We start from the raw sequence: 12,785 nt of genomic DNA, 5'->3' as shown, positions 1-12,785 counted from the left end.
CTGCTGCACATTCTTCCTGTTTTTCCTTCCTGCTGTCGCTACGTGCTCATCCACAAGGAGCGAACCCTGAGAGTCAATGACTATTTGCTGAGTCTGTGGATGAAGTTTTATATTGAATTTGCAAACTGGCCCACAACGTTTGAGGGCTAAGATCAGTTGTCTGTACTTGACTTGACATTGATGTGAAAGATTGGATTGAATCAACTTTTTTTTTTTCACTTAGATAAGAGCGAAACCTTTTGAACATGACTGTACTTTGACCACACGTACATATTTGAACACCATTCGTCTGCTTTAATAATTCAATACAGCTCTCAATTTCACCTTTTAATGGTTGATGCTGTAACTGAGCAATAAATCTAAACACAAGCTCAACTATTAATTTGAATAACTGAAATAAACCTTTTGACATTCTAGATTAACAAGGTGCAGTTGTAGCTATGTGAGCTCTGGTCAACCTACTTATGTCTTGGCATTTCAGTTTTGAGAGAGCACTAAACGCCGCATCGGTTTTCCAATCATTTCTGATGAAAAGAAAGACCAGCAGAGACGTTTACTTTGTTAGTATTCTTAATAGCTTGTATACACAATGTATAGGAGCACCAATAAAAAAAAAACATATTTTTGTCCAAACATTTTTCAACATTTTTGTTTTTTAAAAAGCCACAGATTTTTTTTTCTTCTTCTACAGAAAGCAAAGAAAGCTCTGTACACGAACAAGCAGAACAACAGAATTCCTCATCACGAGCCGCCGAGTGAAACAACTCAGTCGCTCATTTCATATCATCTCTGAAGCAAAAACAAAAAAAAAGTAAAGTGAAATAAAATATAAAAAAAACAAAAGACAAGCTGCCTGCTGCTTACCTAGGACACTACGTTACACAAACAGCTTCTGATATTCAAAACACAAGATATGTAAGAAATTTACTTTTCAAAAATTGTGAAAAAGTGCAATACAGGTTCAACTGTTTTACAACTCAACAGATCGTTTCCCAAACGGAGTACGGTTCCTTTTTCTCCCAGTTTCCTCTGAAACGTGTTCCTTGTTTGTCTCCAAAGTTAAAATCTCTTACAGTTATACTGACATTCATGACGATGCACATTTATGCAAAACATGGTATTCACAAAAGTAGAGGAAATTACTATGATTGCAAATGACAAAATTTCTTTGGGTAAGAGGGTAATGAAAAACTAGTCTCTGAGATGGACCTTTTTTCTTGCTCTCTTTTTTTTTTCCTTTACAGCAGATTTGTGTTCAGAACAATCTTCTTTTATTTTTCTTCGTACAAAACCTACCATATATATATATATATAAAAAAAAAATTCTGGGAGTCCCTTTCAAAAGGTCAACATCATTGCATCCTATAACGTTTGTAACAGAACCACAACGCGTGTGGCATTTGATGAAGAAAAGGGAAAAAAAAGAACAAAGAAACAAACAACAACAAAACAAAAAAAACATTAAAAAGACTTTGCAGCAAGAAAATGCCCGAGTGTTTCAGCAGAAGAAATGTCCAAAAATCAAAGATTGTTTTGTTTTTTTGTTTGCTTCTTTTTTTTTTTTGGAAAACGCGCACATACGACCAAACTCGTTGTATAAAAAGATAACTTTTCATCTGCTGCTGATCGATCGATCGATCGATCTATGCCTTCTTTTTCGGAGAGCTGTTGAGTGGCGGGTGGTGGGGGTCAGCGCCCTGAGTCCGAGGTAAGCCTGACCTGCGAGAAGCTGCCACAGTCCCACAGAATGATCCACGTTCTCCTACGGTGGCGTGGGAGAACGTTGACGGCGAGTCCTCTCCGCGGCCCGACATAAAAACACGTTGGTAAGGCTTTTGAAAACGCAGTTTCCATAACGAACAGGAAAGACCGGAGAGCGATGTACTGTACGAAGTGGACAACGTGACTCCAGGGGAAACGGGAAACTGTAGAAACCCCGTCAGGCTTCACTCCTCCACTGATATGAAAACTGAGCTTCACGACTCAATTTAAATCACAAGTAATAATAATAATAATATAATAATAATAAAATAATAATGAAACAATATTAAAGAAAGAATGAGGCAGTTTAAAAACATGTATGTACATATTCATAAGAATAGGCATGTAAGAAATAAAACATTGGAAATTAAAAAGTCATGGCACAACATATGACACAAGAGGGTAAAAAGCAAAACGGACATCAAATATTGTGGGTTTGTAAAAAAAAAAAAAAAATGTACAAAAAAAAAAAATAGTAATGGGGAGGAGCTGACCTCCAATGCTCACTTCACTGAAACGGCCCAATAGATATACAAAACGCACAAAGTAAACACTGATCAAACACCGTTTTGTAGTCGGCGCCGCAGGAGCGCTGGCATCAATAAAAGCCCCTCCCTGGCATGTTCATGGTCTTTCCTCCTCTTCACTTCATGCCGAGTCGACCAGCGAGGAAAAACAAAACAAAAAAAGGTGAGATTCACAATCATTCGGCTGAAAGGAACCGAACAGTTCATCGTCTCTGAGGTTTGTTCTTCATATCAACATGAAGCGTCTCGATTTATCCTCCTCCTCCTCGTCGTGGCAATCTTCCTGTCTGAGACTGAAGAAGAAGAAGAAGCAGTCCCAACGTTTCAGTCTGGAGGTTCCGTTGTCTCTGTCGGGGGCCGCAGGAAGCCGGGTTTGTGTCCACGTGGCCTCTGGATGTGTTTTGCTTGTGAAAGTCGTGTGGCTTATTTCTGTTCACGCACGCGCGCATCTTTGTGTGTGTGTGCATGTGTGCGGGAGTGTGGTGTGTGCGAGTGCGTCTCTCTGAGCGAGCGCATGGTCATGGCGCTGTCGTGATGGCGTTCAGGTCTTTCATCAGGCCCTCGAGGTGCGCCATCTCCTCGGTCAGCTCGTCGGGCTCGTAGCTCTGAGGGAGAGGAATAGGGTTACTGCGAGGGGCCGGGGAGGGGCAGGGGGGCAGGGAGGCAAGCACCTGGGAGTGGGGGAAGGAAGAGAGGAAAGAAGAAGAGGAAAGGAGGGAGAGGAGGTCAGTCAGGGGATCCATCAGAGGCCGACAGGAAGGAGTGGGATGGTGGGGAGGGGTGAGCTGGGAGACTGGTCAATGAAACTGAAGCAAGACGAAAGCAAAACATTACCAACCAAAAGGGGGCGACAGCCAATCAAATGAGAGTAAAAACCCAGATGGTAAACACACACACGCATACACACACAAAACACCCCCCCCGCCATCCCCCGTCATTCCGGTTATGGGTTTTGTTATGAGCAGTCGTTAGAACGAATCATTTACGTTTTGAAAGCAGCCGAGAAATTAAAACGAGGTTGAAGGTGGAAGAAACAAGAGGGAAGGAGCAAAAAACAGAAAATGTGGTTACAACAAGTCCAGCTGAAAGGCATGTTTCTAACCCAGAGCCTAGAGAAACAAAAATGCACATGGAATTTGGAGTGTGATGTGATTTCTTTTCATAAAGAAAGGACAGATGACATTCATGGACATTTATCACCGTCATCACTGCAATGCCGCCAAAGGCCATCGCGAGGCAGTATACTCACGCTGTCTACATCCTCCAGCATTTTGCTCGTCTCCGGGACGTCGGGGGCGTTGGGCACCGTTACGATCATTGGAGTGCGTGTTCTTCCTAGTGTCCCAATGGAGGCTGTTTTCACAACGTGAGGGTGAGTGGGAGGCCCTAGGGGAGGAAGAGGTTTGCAAAGACTTTTAGTTAAAGCTGGCAGTGTTCCCAACTCTGCCTGTACACGTTCCTCTATGCCACAACCTCAAAATGGTTTTGGCTTTTTTGTGGGGCTGACAGGCCAACACAAGATAGTACAATGGCTTATTAGGGCACCTGTAGGTTGAAAAGTCAAACATTTTCTCTGGAGATTTCTGAGTCTTTTCTCTAGAAAGTTTTGGACTTTTCAACCTGAGAAATGTTTTTGTGTTTTCTTCTTTTCTTGTTTCCCTGAAAACTCTCCTCTTAAAGTGCTTTAAGGTCATTTCAGTCAGACTCAGTGGACTTTATTGCTAGGACTGCAGTTGTATGATGCTCTTACCATTTTGTCATGATGAGTTAAGCAGTGCTACGTTGGATCTTCAAAGCTTGGGTTATTGTTTTATAAGCTGCTTTTCATTTCCACTTGGCCTTAGTTATGAGCTGTCTGCTGTGCTTTTTGACCAAGAAAATCTCTGAGGCCTTTGCAGAGCGGTGGAGTCGCACACAGGTGGATTATTCACTAACTAAGTGACTTCAGAAAGAAAACAGCTTGAACGGGATTTTATTTAAAGGAAGTTATGTAGAAAACAGTTTTGAAAGACCGCAGAACAAATGAGCGCAATTACTCTGGAGTAGAGTGAATGTGGATCAAACAGCAACGCGAGACATTTGAAGGATTCACTTGGTCGTAAATATCAAACTTAACATCACAAGACGGTTTTAACGGCATAAAACATTTTAAGCATGTAAATGAAGGCTGTAAAACAACTCACACTGGTGGTAAACAGACTCTGGGTATGTCTGAGGTGAGTGCTCACCGGTCTGAGCGAGCAGAGGCGTACTGGGCAGGGCGGGGGACTCGTATGACGGATGGCCGGAGACCGGGATCGCCGGCACGGCGAAGCTCTTGAGGGGGTGCGCGTGGGCTGGCCGGTGCGGCGGCAGGTTGCTGGAGTAGCTGGGCTCTTCCTCGGTGGTGGTGGAGCCGTGGTAGCTGCCCTCTGGGTCGGCCATGATCTCGGAGGGGCAGGAGACCTGGGAGGAGGCGGCGGGCGGAGGGAGGGGCTCCGAACTCGGCGTGTTCCTCACAGATTCTGGAGGAGAGAAGCAGCGGAAGCGCAGGATTTAAAAACCATCTTTCACACGACCTGCAGTGACTGTTGGGTGAAAGAACTGTGCAAAAGAGATGAGGATGGAAAACGCAGACAAATGAATTTAAATAGTTCTCCAGGGTGTCATCGATTTTGAGAACTAAATGCTAAAGATAACATTTTAAAACCCACTGACTCATTTGTTTCAGCTTCCATAATCTGAATAAATTACAGTTTTGCTTGTCTTGGGCGCAATTTACTTTAATGGCTCAAATTTTTTCTCAAAATTAGCAATTTAGATGCATCATCTCAAACTCCACATTATACACAACCAGGGATTTAATTAAAATGAGAAGGTGATGGTGACAAAAATAAACAGTCAGCTGCAGATATTCTATGCTAATACGAACAGTGTCTTCTGACCCCTCCGGCTTGTCCGCTGCACCTACATGCAAAGTATGAAACAGAATGAGGAATAAAGCTAAACCTGTAAATACATCAGAGATCGGAGCGAGCCAATCATCTTTTGATCGCCAAAGGAAGTCGAAAGCTCAAACATATTCCTCCTGTTCGCTGACTGCATCAAAATCAAACGGTCCCATCATTTTCTGTCTGAAAACGCACCAGTTTTTTTTTCCAGTTTGATTAAAATTGGATGAAGTTAATGACATATGGTGCAATTTGTAAATGGGCTTAAGTCTTGCAATTGTATTGTTGTCAGACAGGGAATCTGCAGCTTTTTACGTGTTATTATAATTGGAATAATAAAAAATAAGAATGGGTCAAAATCAGATTTGATAGGATCTTAATAAAAACTGGAAATTGGTATTGATCAGGAGGAGACGCCTGATCCATGCATTTCTTAGCATTCATCCCATTGAGCTCTATGTAAGAAAAAATACACAACCATAATAACTGCAATGTTCAACAATTGATCAAGCAAGTTTTCTAAATCGACAGAGTTCAAATCAGAGAACGAAGGATTCAAACCTTGTGTTAACATCATTCACCGCTTCCTGGTTCTACAGGATACAGCCAGTAACATTTCAATAATTTGATGGTAAACCTTCGCTGTGCTTTTCCTGTAGAGGGAGTTTATATGACGAAGCAATTATCCAGTCAGCACAACTTTGTTCCGCTAAATTAGGGCTGAATATTCATACAATTTCAAATACAGAGTATAAAGTGACTATTCTCATCACAATTTCAACGGCATCATTAAACCTATATTCGAAACAAATCTCATTCGTCCAATCTACTGATAAAAAGAACTATTTCAGTGAATTGATATATTTAGTAAGTGTATATTTAGGAACTGGATTTTATCACTTTTGGTCCGAAATCTAAAATACTGATCAAAGATGAACTAAATTCTCCGCTGTGCTAATATTTATTGAAGCAGTTTTCCATTGCTTTGACTCCATCTGTGAAAACACAAAAAGGCCAATTTCGCGTCTATGTTACCGGCACCTTACATAGTTTAAAACTGCAGTATTTAAACTAATGAAGCGCTTATTCCAGATCCTTTAAAACTGTGAATTTCTTTTACGCGATTTGTGAAAACATCCGTATGAGGGGAAAATATAAATTGTTCATCCAAAAGCCTTGGGGTGGAAGGAAAAAGCTGACAGGAAAATGTATCAATAGATGAAAACATTAAGAAAAAAAATCCTCATTCTGTGATGAACTGTTTGGGTCTAGGCTTCTAGAGAAAAAGAGAAAAGAAAAAAAAGAAAAACTGACTTTGGCATTTTAATCCCATCGTTGTTTGAATAACTAGAGAAAATCTAAAAGACCGTATAGATGAATTACAAACGTAACAAGATGGCGGCAGCTGCCCTCAGACGAATAATCAAATGTTCAATAAGTGAAAGTGGCCTGCCCTCGTGAGGCTTTCTCGGGCTGTCCAGCAGGGGGCAGTGTCTCACCTGAAGAGTCCACCCTCTCTAGGTGGGAGATGGGGGTGGCGCAGGCGTGCGGGCGAGGGTACCCACTGCCTTGATGGTAGAGGTAGCTGCGAGTCGGTGATACCAGGCTGCCCATGTGATAATGGTGATGATGGTTATCGAGGGAATGGATGGGGTGAGCGCTAATCACGGCTGCGAATGGAAATGGACGTGGATACACACAAACAAACAGGATGAGAGATGCTTAATGAACGATGGCGATTCACGCATGCAGAGTCCTGCGAGAAGAACTCTCTCCGTCACTCAGGAGGCAGACAAATTCACAAACAAAAAAAAATAAATCATAGAAGCATGGAGGACATGAATCTATTGCTTGTGATTTTGATTTGAGAGATTTTCAATTTTTTTTCTAGAATTACTACTGAGTTGCTGTGACACGTTCACACACACACACACTTACGCTGGGGCGGCTGAGCGTCAAAAGGCATCATCATTTTAGGCCTCATCACCCGGCGGCCTGCAAGTGTGGACATGCTGTCGTCTGATTCGTGGCCTAAAAGGTACGGTGGAAATCAGCCAATCAGATCAGTTGCTATTCTGATGTTGGGTGTCTCTGGTTAATGATCCCTCATTACTCTAATCCGCTTTGTATCGCTGTGTGATATTTCCAAATGTCAACTCCGATTGTCGGCTGCACTTGAAGGAAATCGCGGCAATCCCGAGGGCTCGCGGCGTTATGATGTGTAATGAGTGTCATGAGCCATGTCATGATAAAGCATGAAATGTTTTGCATGGCAATTACAGACAAAAAAAGAGGAGAAAAACACATCCTTCACTAAAAATTGTTCAATAAGCCTTCAGACAGGCTCCTGGAAGCATACCTGCAGGTTTTTGTTGAATTTCCAGCTCAAATAATGAACTCACTTTTTTTTTTTTTTTGGGTCAATCTCTTGAAATGCCACTTCCTGTCTTGCAGGCAGAGTCAAACTTATGCTGGGTCTTATTATGAATGTGCTCTCAGGCAGCAAGGGTGACATTTTGCTTTGATCCGTTTTTTTCCAAAACATTAACTTCGAAGTGTTGCCTTTCACGGGCGTTGGCAAACCTGACCTCGGTAGGAGTTGCGCCTCTGCTGCAGGTGGGGGTTGCTCTCCAGGCCGCTGTCGGCGGGGGTGATGTCCTGCGAGGTGCGAGGGATGGGCGTCTCGGTCATGACCGGGTTGGGTTCCGGCGACTTGTCTATGGGTTTCAGTTCCAGCCTCTCGTGGTGAATCCAAAGGTCGGGCGGCTTCAGGTCTTTGGAGTTTCCCTTGTACTTATGGGAGCCGTTTGATGACTTCGAGGCCGCTCGCTTTCTGCAGGGGGAAAACGGCACAAACACCTCGTTTATACAAGCGAAGAAGACAAGCGGAAGAGAGAATGACGTATAAACAAATGAAACGAAATGAGTTAGTGAGGATCTCACTTTTTCTGCTGGGTCGTGCTGCGCCGCGTGCACAGCAAGGCTCCCACTACCACCACTATGGTGGTGAAGACTCCCACTGCGATTATGCTGACGATGATCACGACGAGACTCTCATTTCTTGGACCTATTTTACCTCGAGAGGAGAGAAAGTGAATTAGACTAGGTGTGCTGAGACGCATGCACAGGAGCACCTTGAGCACCGTTGACCTGACGTCTGCGCTTCAGGCTTCGTCGGTCGTTCGTTATTTATGTGAATTTTGGTGTCTGAAGACTGAGAGGTCTGGGCTTTTAGCTGGACCACCATTGTTGTCACACCTGACAGTTCGGTCGACTCGGTTTGATTGGGGACCAATTTTGCAACATTTGTTACATTTTCAGCTGGTGCGGTTTGCTTTCACATGGCGCTGTGCCAAGCAACCCGGATCAATCTAAAAACCTTTCACCCACCTCTAACGTGTGGTGGGACGCCACCAGAAGCTACGGAAGAAAATGACACGGAAACCTCAGAAGACACTGAGCGGAACTTTGTCCTTCACAAAACATAAACAACAATGAAATGGTGGCACAATGCACCGATTACGGGATTTCTCTTTTGTCTTTGGCAAGACGAGACATTTCTCCTGCTAGTGCATGATTGAGTGCAATGGCGCTTCTGTGGTTTATTTCGCTCTTTCTCCGTCTCTTTCTGCTGTAAATGTCATTCTTTGAGAAACAAAGCAAGAGTGTCCTTCCCATTAGCCATCCAATTAGCTTTAAAAGCCAACGGCAATCACAGACTAGTCAGCAGGTAGGATTAAGAACTTACCATCTGAATTTCGAGGGGGAACTGGATACGAGTTGCCTGGAGGTCCCGGCTTTAGCGGGACACTTAAAGCTGAGTCAAACAGAGAGAACAAAAGTAAGATTCTCTAGGCCTTCTGGTGCAAAGTCAACGGTCTACTAACTCTACGAGCACAAACACAATCTGGCAGTCATGCATTGCAAGTTGTCATCAGCCCAGAAGATGGAGATGCTCAGAAAGAGAAGCACATGAGTTGCGGTTGGCAGTGATAAAGTGAGAAGAGGGAGTTTACCTTGGTCATTAGCCATTTTGTCAGAGGACTCAGCTTAACAGGCCAAAGGAGAGCAGAGAGAAAGAGACAATAAAACGCAAAACAAAAAACAGTTAGCTGAGAAGAGCGGCAACAGAGAAAGAAATACGGGGGGTGGGAGGGCAGATGGGGGGCTGGGGGAGGAAGAGGGGCAAATCTAGAGAAATGAAAAACATGTGAGAAAACCAAAAACAGTTGCTGAACAGACAGAGCAGAGCTGATAAAAGGAGCAAAGCGTCGATCCAGGAATGATTCAGTCGTCCCACAATAAAAGAGCAGATTGATTTCCAAAATGTAAAATGCTTTGCAAAACAAAAAAATAATAACAAAATATGGCAATAAAATAAAGCAGGCCCTGCTAAGTAACTGAAGTTAAAACCAAAAAGGGCTGAGTGTGACTCCCCAACCCAATTCACCCAGAGTGCTTTAATGCGATCTACGATGCGGAGCAGATTTCAAAGAGAATGACTCATATGGAAGAAATAAACACAACTTTGGCAAAAAGATTTAAAAAATCCAGAGCAAATAAAAGTAAAGAATATAGATAGGTCGATGTACAGTTTTAATTTAACGTCTCAGAAGAGGGATTATTAGTTACAGGAAACAGCTGCTGCAGTAATAAAAGTAAAAGTAAAGTTCTAAAGCTGCCTCAGTTGATGTGCAGTATTTGTAATATTTGTAATCCACCCACAAGGTTTGTAAAAGTATTTGAACTTGATGAAGATTTTCATATTTTCCCACATTACAACCACAAACATCACTGCATTGTCCTGCATTTGTTTATTTGTTTCTGTTTTGGATGCAACTTTTTTAATAAAACCTTGTTGCTCTGGTGGAAAATTTGTGCTTTTCATTCGTTGCTGAGTGGACGACTCGTTATCTGAGGTGTTTGTCTGCGATTTACCCAGGGAAGAAATACAACTGAATGATTTATTGATTGCGAATCGTAACAGGAGTTTCCTCTCTTCTGCACATTTTGGACACTTACTCTTGGGAGTTCTGAACTGAACAGGCTCCGACATGGGCCCCATTCCTTTGGAGTTCCTGGCCTGGATCTTGAAGTAGTATGTCGTGTCCAGCGTCAGCTCCTGGATCTGGTGTGTAAGGCGGTTCCCCACCACAGGCTCGATCACCCAGTCGTGCACCACCGCGTTGACGTCTGTGCTGTAGTAGATGATGTAACCTGAGAGGACAAGACGGGCGGAGTTAGACTGCACCTTGAAACATAGGACGGGAACTTAATTTGCACGTAAAACTTCAAAACATTTTACAACTTGGCACCCAAGGTGGTGGACATTCATGTCAATAACTTTTGTAATTACTCATTTGAATAAGGCTACTATTCCTTAGGATGTAGATTTAAATGACACTTTCCACTTTAAACTGTGGAATTTTTAAGGTTGAGCAACAAAGGATTGTGGGATGTTTAACCTAAACAGAAAAGCAGTGTTAGCACTAGCACTTTCTTTTACATTGAAAGAGCAGGAAAGCGTTAAATAACATTGGTAAATATCAACAGTATTAATGTTGGATATTGATATCAGCCCAAATTTTTATGAATAATAATACTACATAAATTATACTTCAAGATAACTGAGCAATAAAACTCATTGAAAAGTTACATTTAGGCAGATTAGGATAGGTGTTTAATTGCTTAAACAAAGAAGACATAAAAGAAAAGTTTGATTCTCCCTCAGCTGTGGAAAATTAGCACCATTTTCAAATCAAACCTTTAGCAGATATAAATTCTCCAAACATTTTTATAATACACACAAGAGCCAGAAGACAGTTTGATGCTCACCGGTAATTTTCCCGTTGGCTTCAGAGGGAGGCTGCCAGTTGACTATTATGGTGCGCGGCTTGTTCTCTTTGCTCACCACCGTCACGTCTTTTGGGGCGGAGCTGGGAACTGAGGCACGGACAGAAGGAATTAAACGCGTTTTTAAAAATGAAACATCAGATAGAAAATAATTGTGTGGCTGTGACTGATATTGTTTGACCTTATAGGATCCATTTGTTTGCTCATGCATGCGACAAACCCCTGCCTGGGACGGAATAGAAACTGCGAGAAAACAGTTAAAATGCTCCATTTGCCACTTGAAGTACCTGCTTCGTTTTGTTCGGTGTTAACAAAAATCTTTTGCTATAGTTTAGTGTGCAAAAATACAGGAAGGGTGTTTTTATAGAAAATGGCAAGAAGACTAAATAAGGACTAAAACTTTATCTCCTGAGAGGTAAAATGTTTTAAATGGCTCCTACTGCTAGTTGTTAGAGGCATGTGCCTTTCATTATCTTCATCATTTAAATTTTTGTTGGTTGAGTTATAGATTGTATTTATTCTTTAAGCTTAAAGCTCTCCAAAATACTGAACATATAAACTATGACCTTACTCCTTGAAAAAACAACAGCAAAAACAGAAAAGCAACAATGTACCTGTGCTCTATGTCTTTATTTAGATTTTTTTAGTTGCAAAAAAATAAAGCCAAGAACATTTGCACAGACTGTTACACTGCAGTAATTATATTCTTCTTTTAACCTCACATTTTGTCAATGATCTGCCCCTCTGTGAGCACAATTTCATTCTGTGATGTAGGGGATATGGCATCACATGCACAACATCAACAGGTAATATTAAAACATTGATTCATTGGGATTAACTAATTAAAGATAAACTATATTCACAAGAGGAATGCCCTATAGTTTGAAGGCCGATATCAAAAAAGGACCAATAAAACTGTAAAGGTTTTATTTTTCTCCATCTAAAAGCAGAGACTGAGGCAGGTGTTGGATTGTGACTCCTCAGATGGAGAAACATGGCCAAGAGTCTGAAAACCAAGAAGAATATTGGAATAAATATCAACAAAAAAAACCCCAACAATATTTATTTTTATTATTTGCTTTCCCCAGTGTTAGTCTGATTGTGTATTTTGAGGCTGATGTGTTGTTATGCCTACTTTCCTCTGAGGAAGTCAGGTAGAATTATCCCCAATTACCAAATTTGAGGCAAGCTGGCTAATTTGAACAGCTGAGCTGCTCTTAAATACCTGTCCAGATACATTGTACCGAGCTGCCATCACTTATCTTCTGGTGTCTCCCCTTCTTCCATCTGGGCTGCAAAAAGTTCACCGTTATTCCCAACCAGCCAGGGGTTTGTCACTCTGCAGTCACTGCTGATTCTCTCATGACGAATGTCTCTGCGGGGATGTGTGTGTGTGTGTGCGACGTGCGCATGTGTGTGTGTCGGCGGTGTTTACTGGTTTCAAAGGTGGTCCCTTGAGCGGTCATGCTCCATGTGCTGGCGCGGCGGCCCTTGGTCACCATGACAGAGAACTCGTAAAGCGTGTTGGGCTTCAGGCCTGTCACTACGTGGCTCAGGCTTGTGCTGTTGGCCATCTGGAGGAGTGAACAAGCAAAGAGAAACATGAGGGGGAAAAAAAGGAAAAATGTCATTAGAAAGACAGAAGAAATTATAAAAAAAAAAAGCTACAGTTCACGAAAAGACTTCTCGTCTCCCAAAGGTTAAATGGACCTAG

The 12,785-nt window shown here is 42.3% G+C and overlaps 1 protein-coding gene across 10 annotated transcripts in view; it reads right to left on the bottom strand.

Moving 5' to 3' along the window:
* Positions 1-271: 271 nt before the first annotated feature.
* Positions 272-12,785, bottom strand: part of neo1a (neogenin 1a) — a 190,933-nt gene continuing 178,419 nt past the window's right edge. For 4 of the 10 annotated variants that reach the window (XM_055044944.1, XM_055044945.1, XM_055044948.1 and 1 more), the window contains 12 exons: positions 12,507-12,645; positions 11,054-11,161; positions 10,241-10,435; positions 9,235-9,267; positions 8,967-9,035; positions 8,162-8,294; positions 7,807-8,051; positions 7,157-7,249; positions 6,718-6,888; positions 4,472-4,792; positions 3,538-3,674; positions 272-2,959 (listed from right to left, as the gene is read on the bottom strand). In XM_055044944.1, the coding sequence (XP_054900919.1) occupies positions 2,807-2,959; positions 3,538-3,674; positions 4,472-4,792; positions 6,718-6,888; positions 7,157-7,249; positions 7,807-8,051; positions 8,162-8,294; positions 8,967-9,035; positions 9,235-9,267; positions 10,241-10,435; positions 11,054-11,161; positions 12,507-12,645 (1,797 nt within the window). In that variant the 3' untranslated portion in view covers positions 272-2,806. The remainder of the gene's footprint in view (positions 2,960-3,537; positions 3,675-4,471; positions 4,793-6,717; positions 6,889-7,156; positions 7,250-7,806; positions 8,052-8,161; positions 8,295-8,966; positions 9,036-9,234; positions 9,268-10,240; positions 10,436-11,053; positions 11,162-12,506; positions 12,646-12,785) is intronic. The other 6 variants (XM_055044949.1, XM_055044952.1, XM_055044951.1 and 3 more) reach the window with 4 other exon arrangements.

Source organism: Poeciliopsis prolifica, unplaced genomic scaffold (genome assembly GCF_027474105.1).
Source record: "Poeciliopsis prolifica strain line A6 unplaced genomic scaffold, Auburn_PproV2 SCAFFOLD021, whole genome shotgun sequence".
Classification (NCBI taxonomy): Eukaryota; Metazoa; Chordata; class Actinopteri; order Cyprinodontiformes; family Poeciliidae; genus Poeciliopsis; species Poeciliopsis prolifica.
This window is presented reverse-complemented; position numbering and strand designations above follow the sequence as displayed.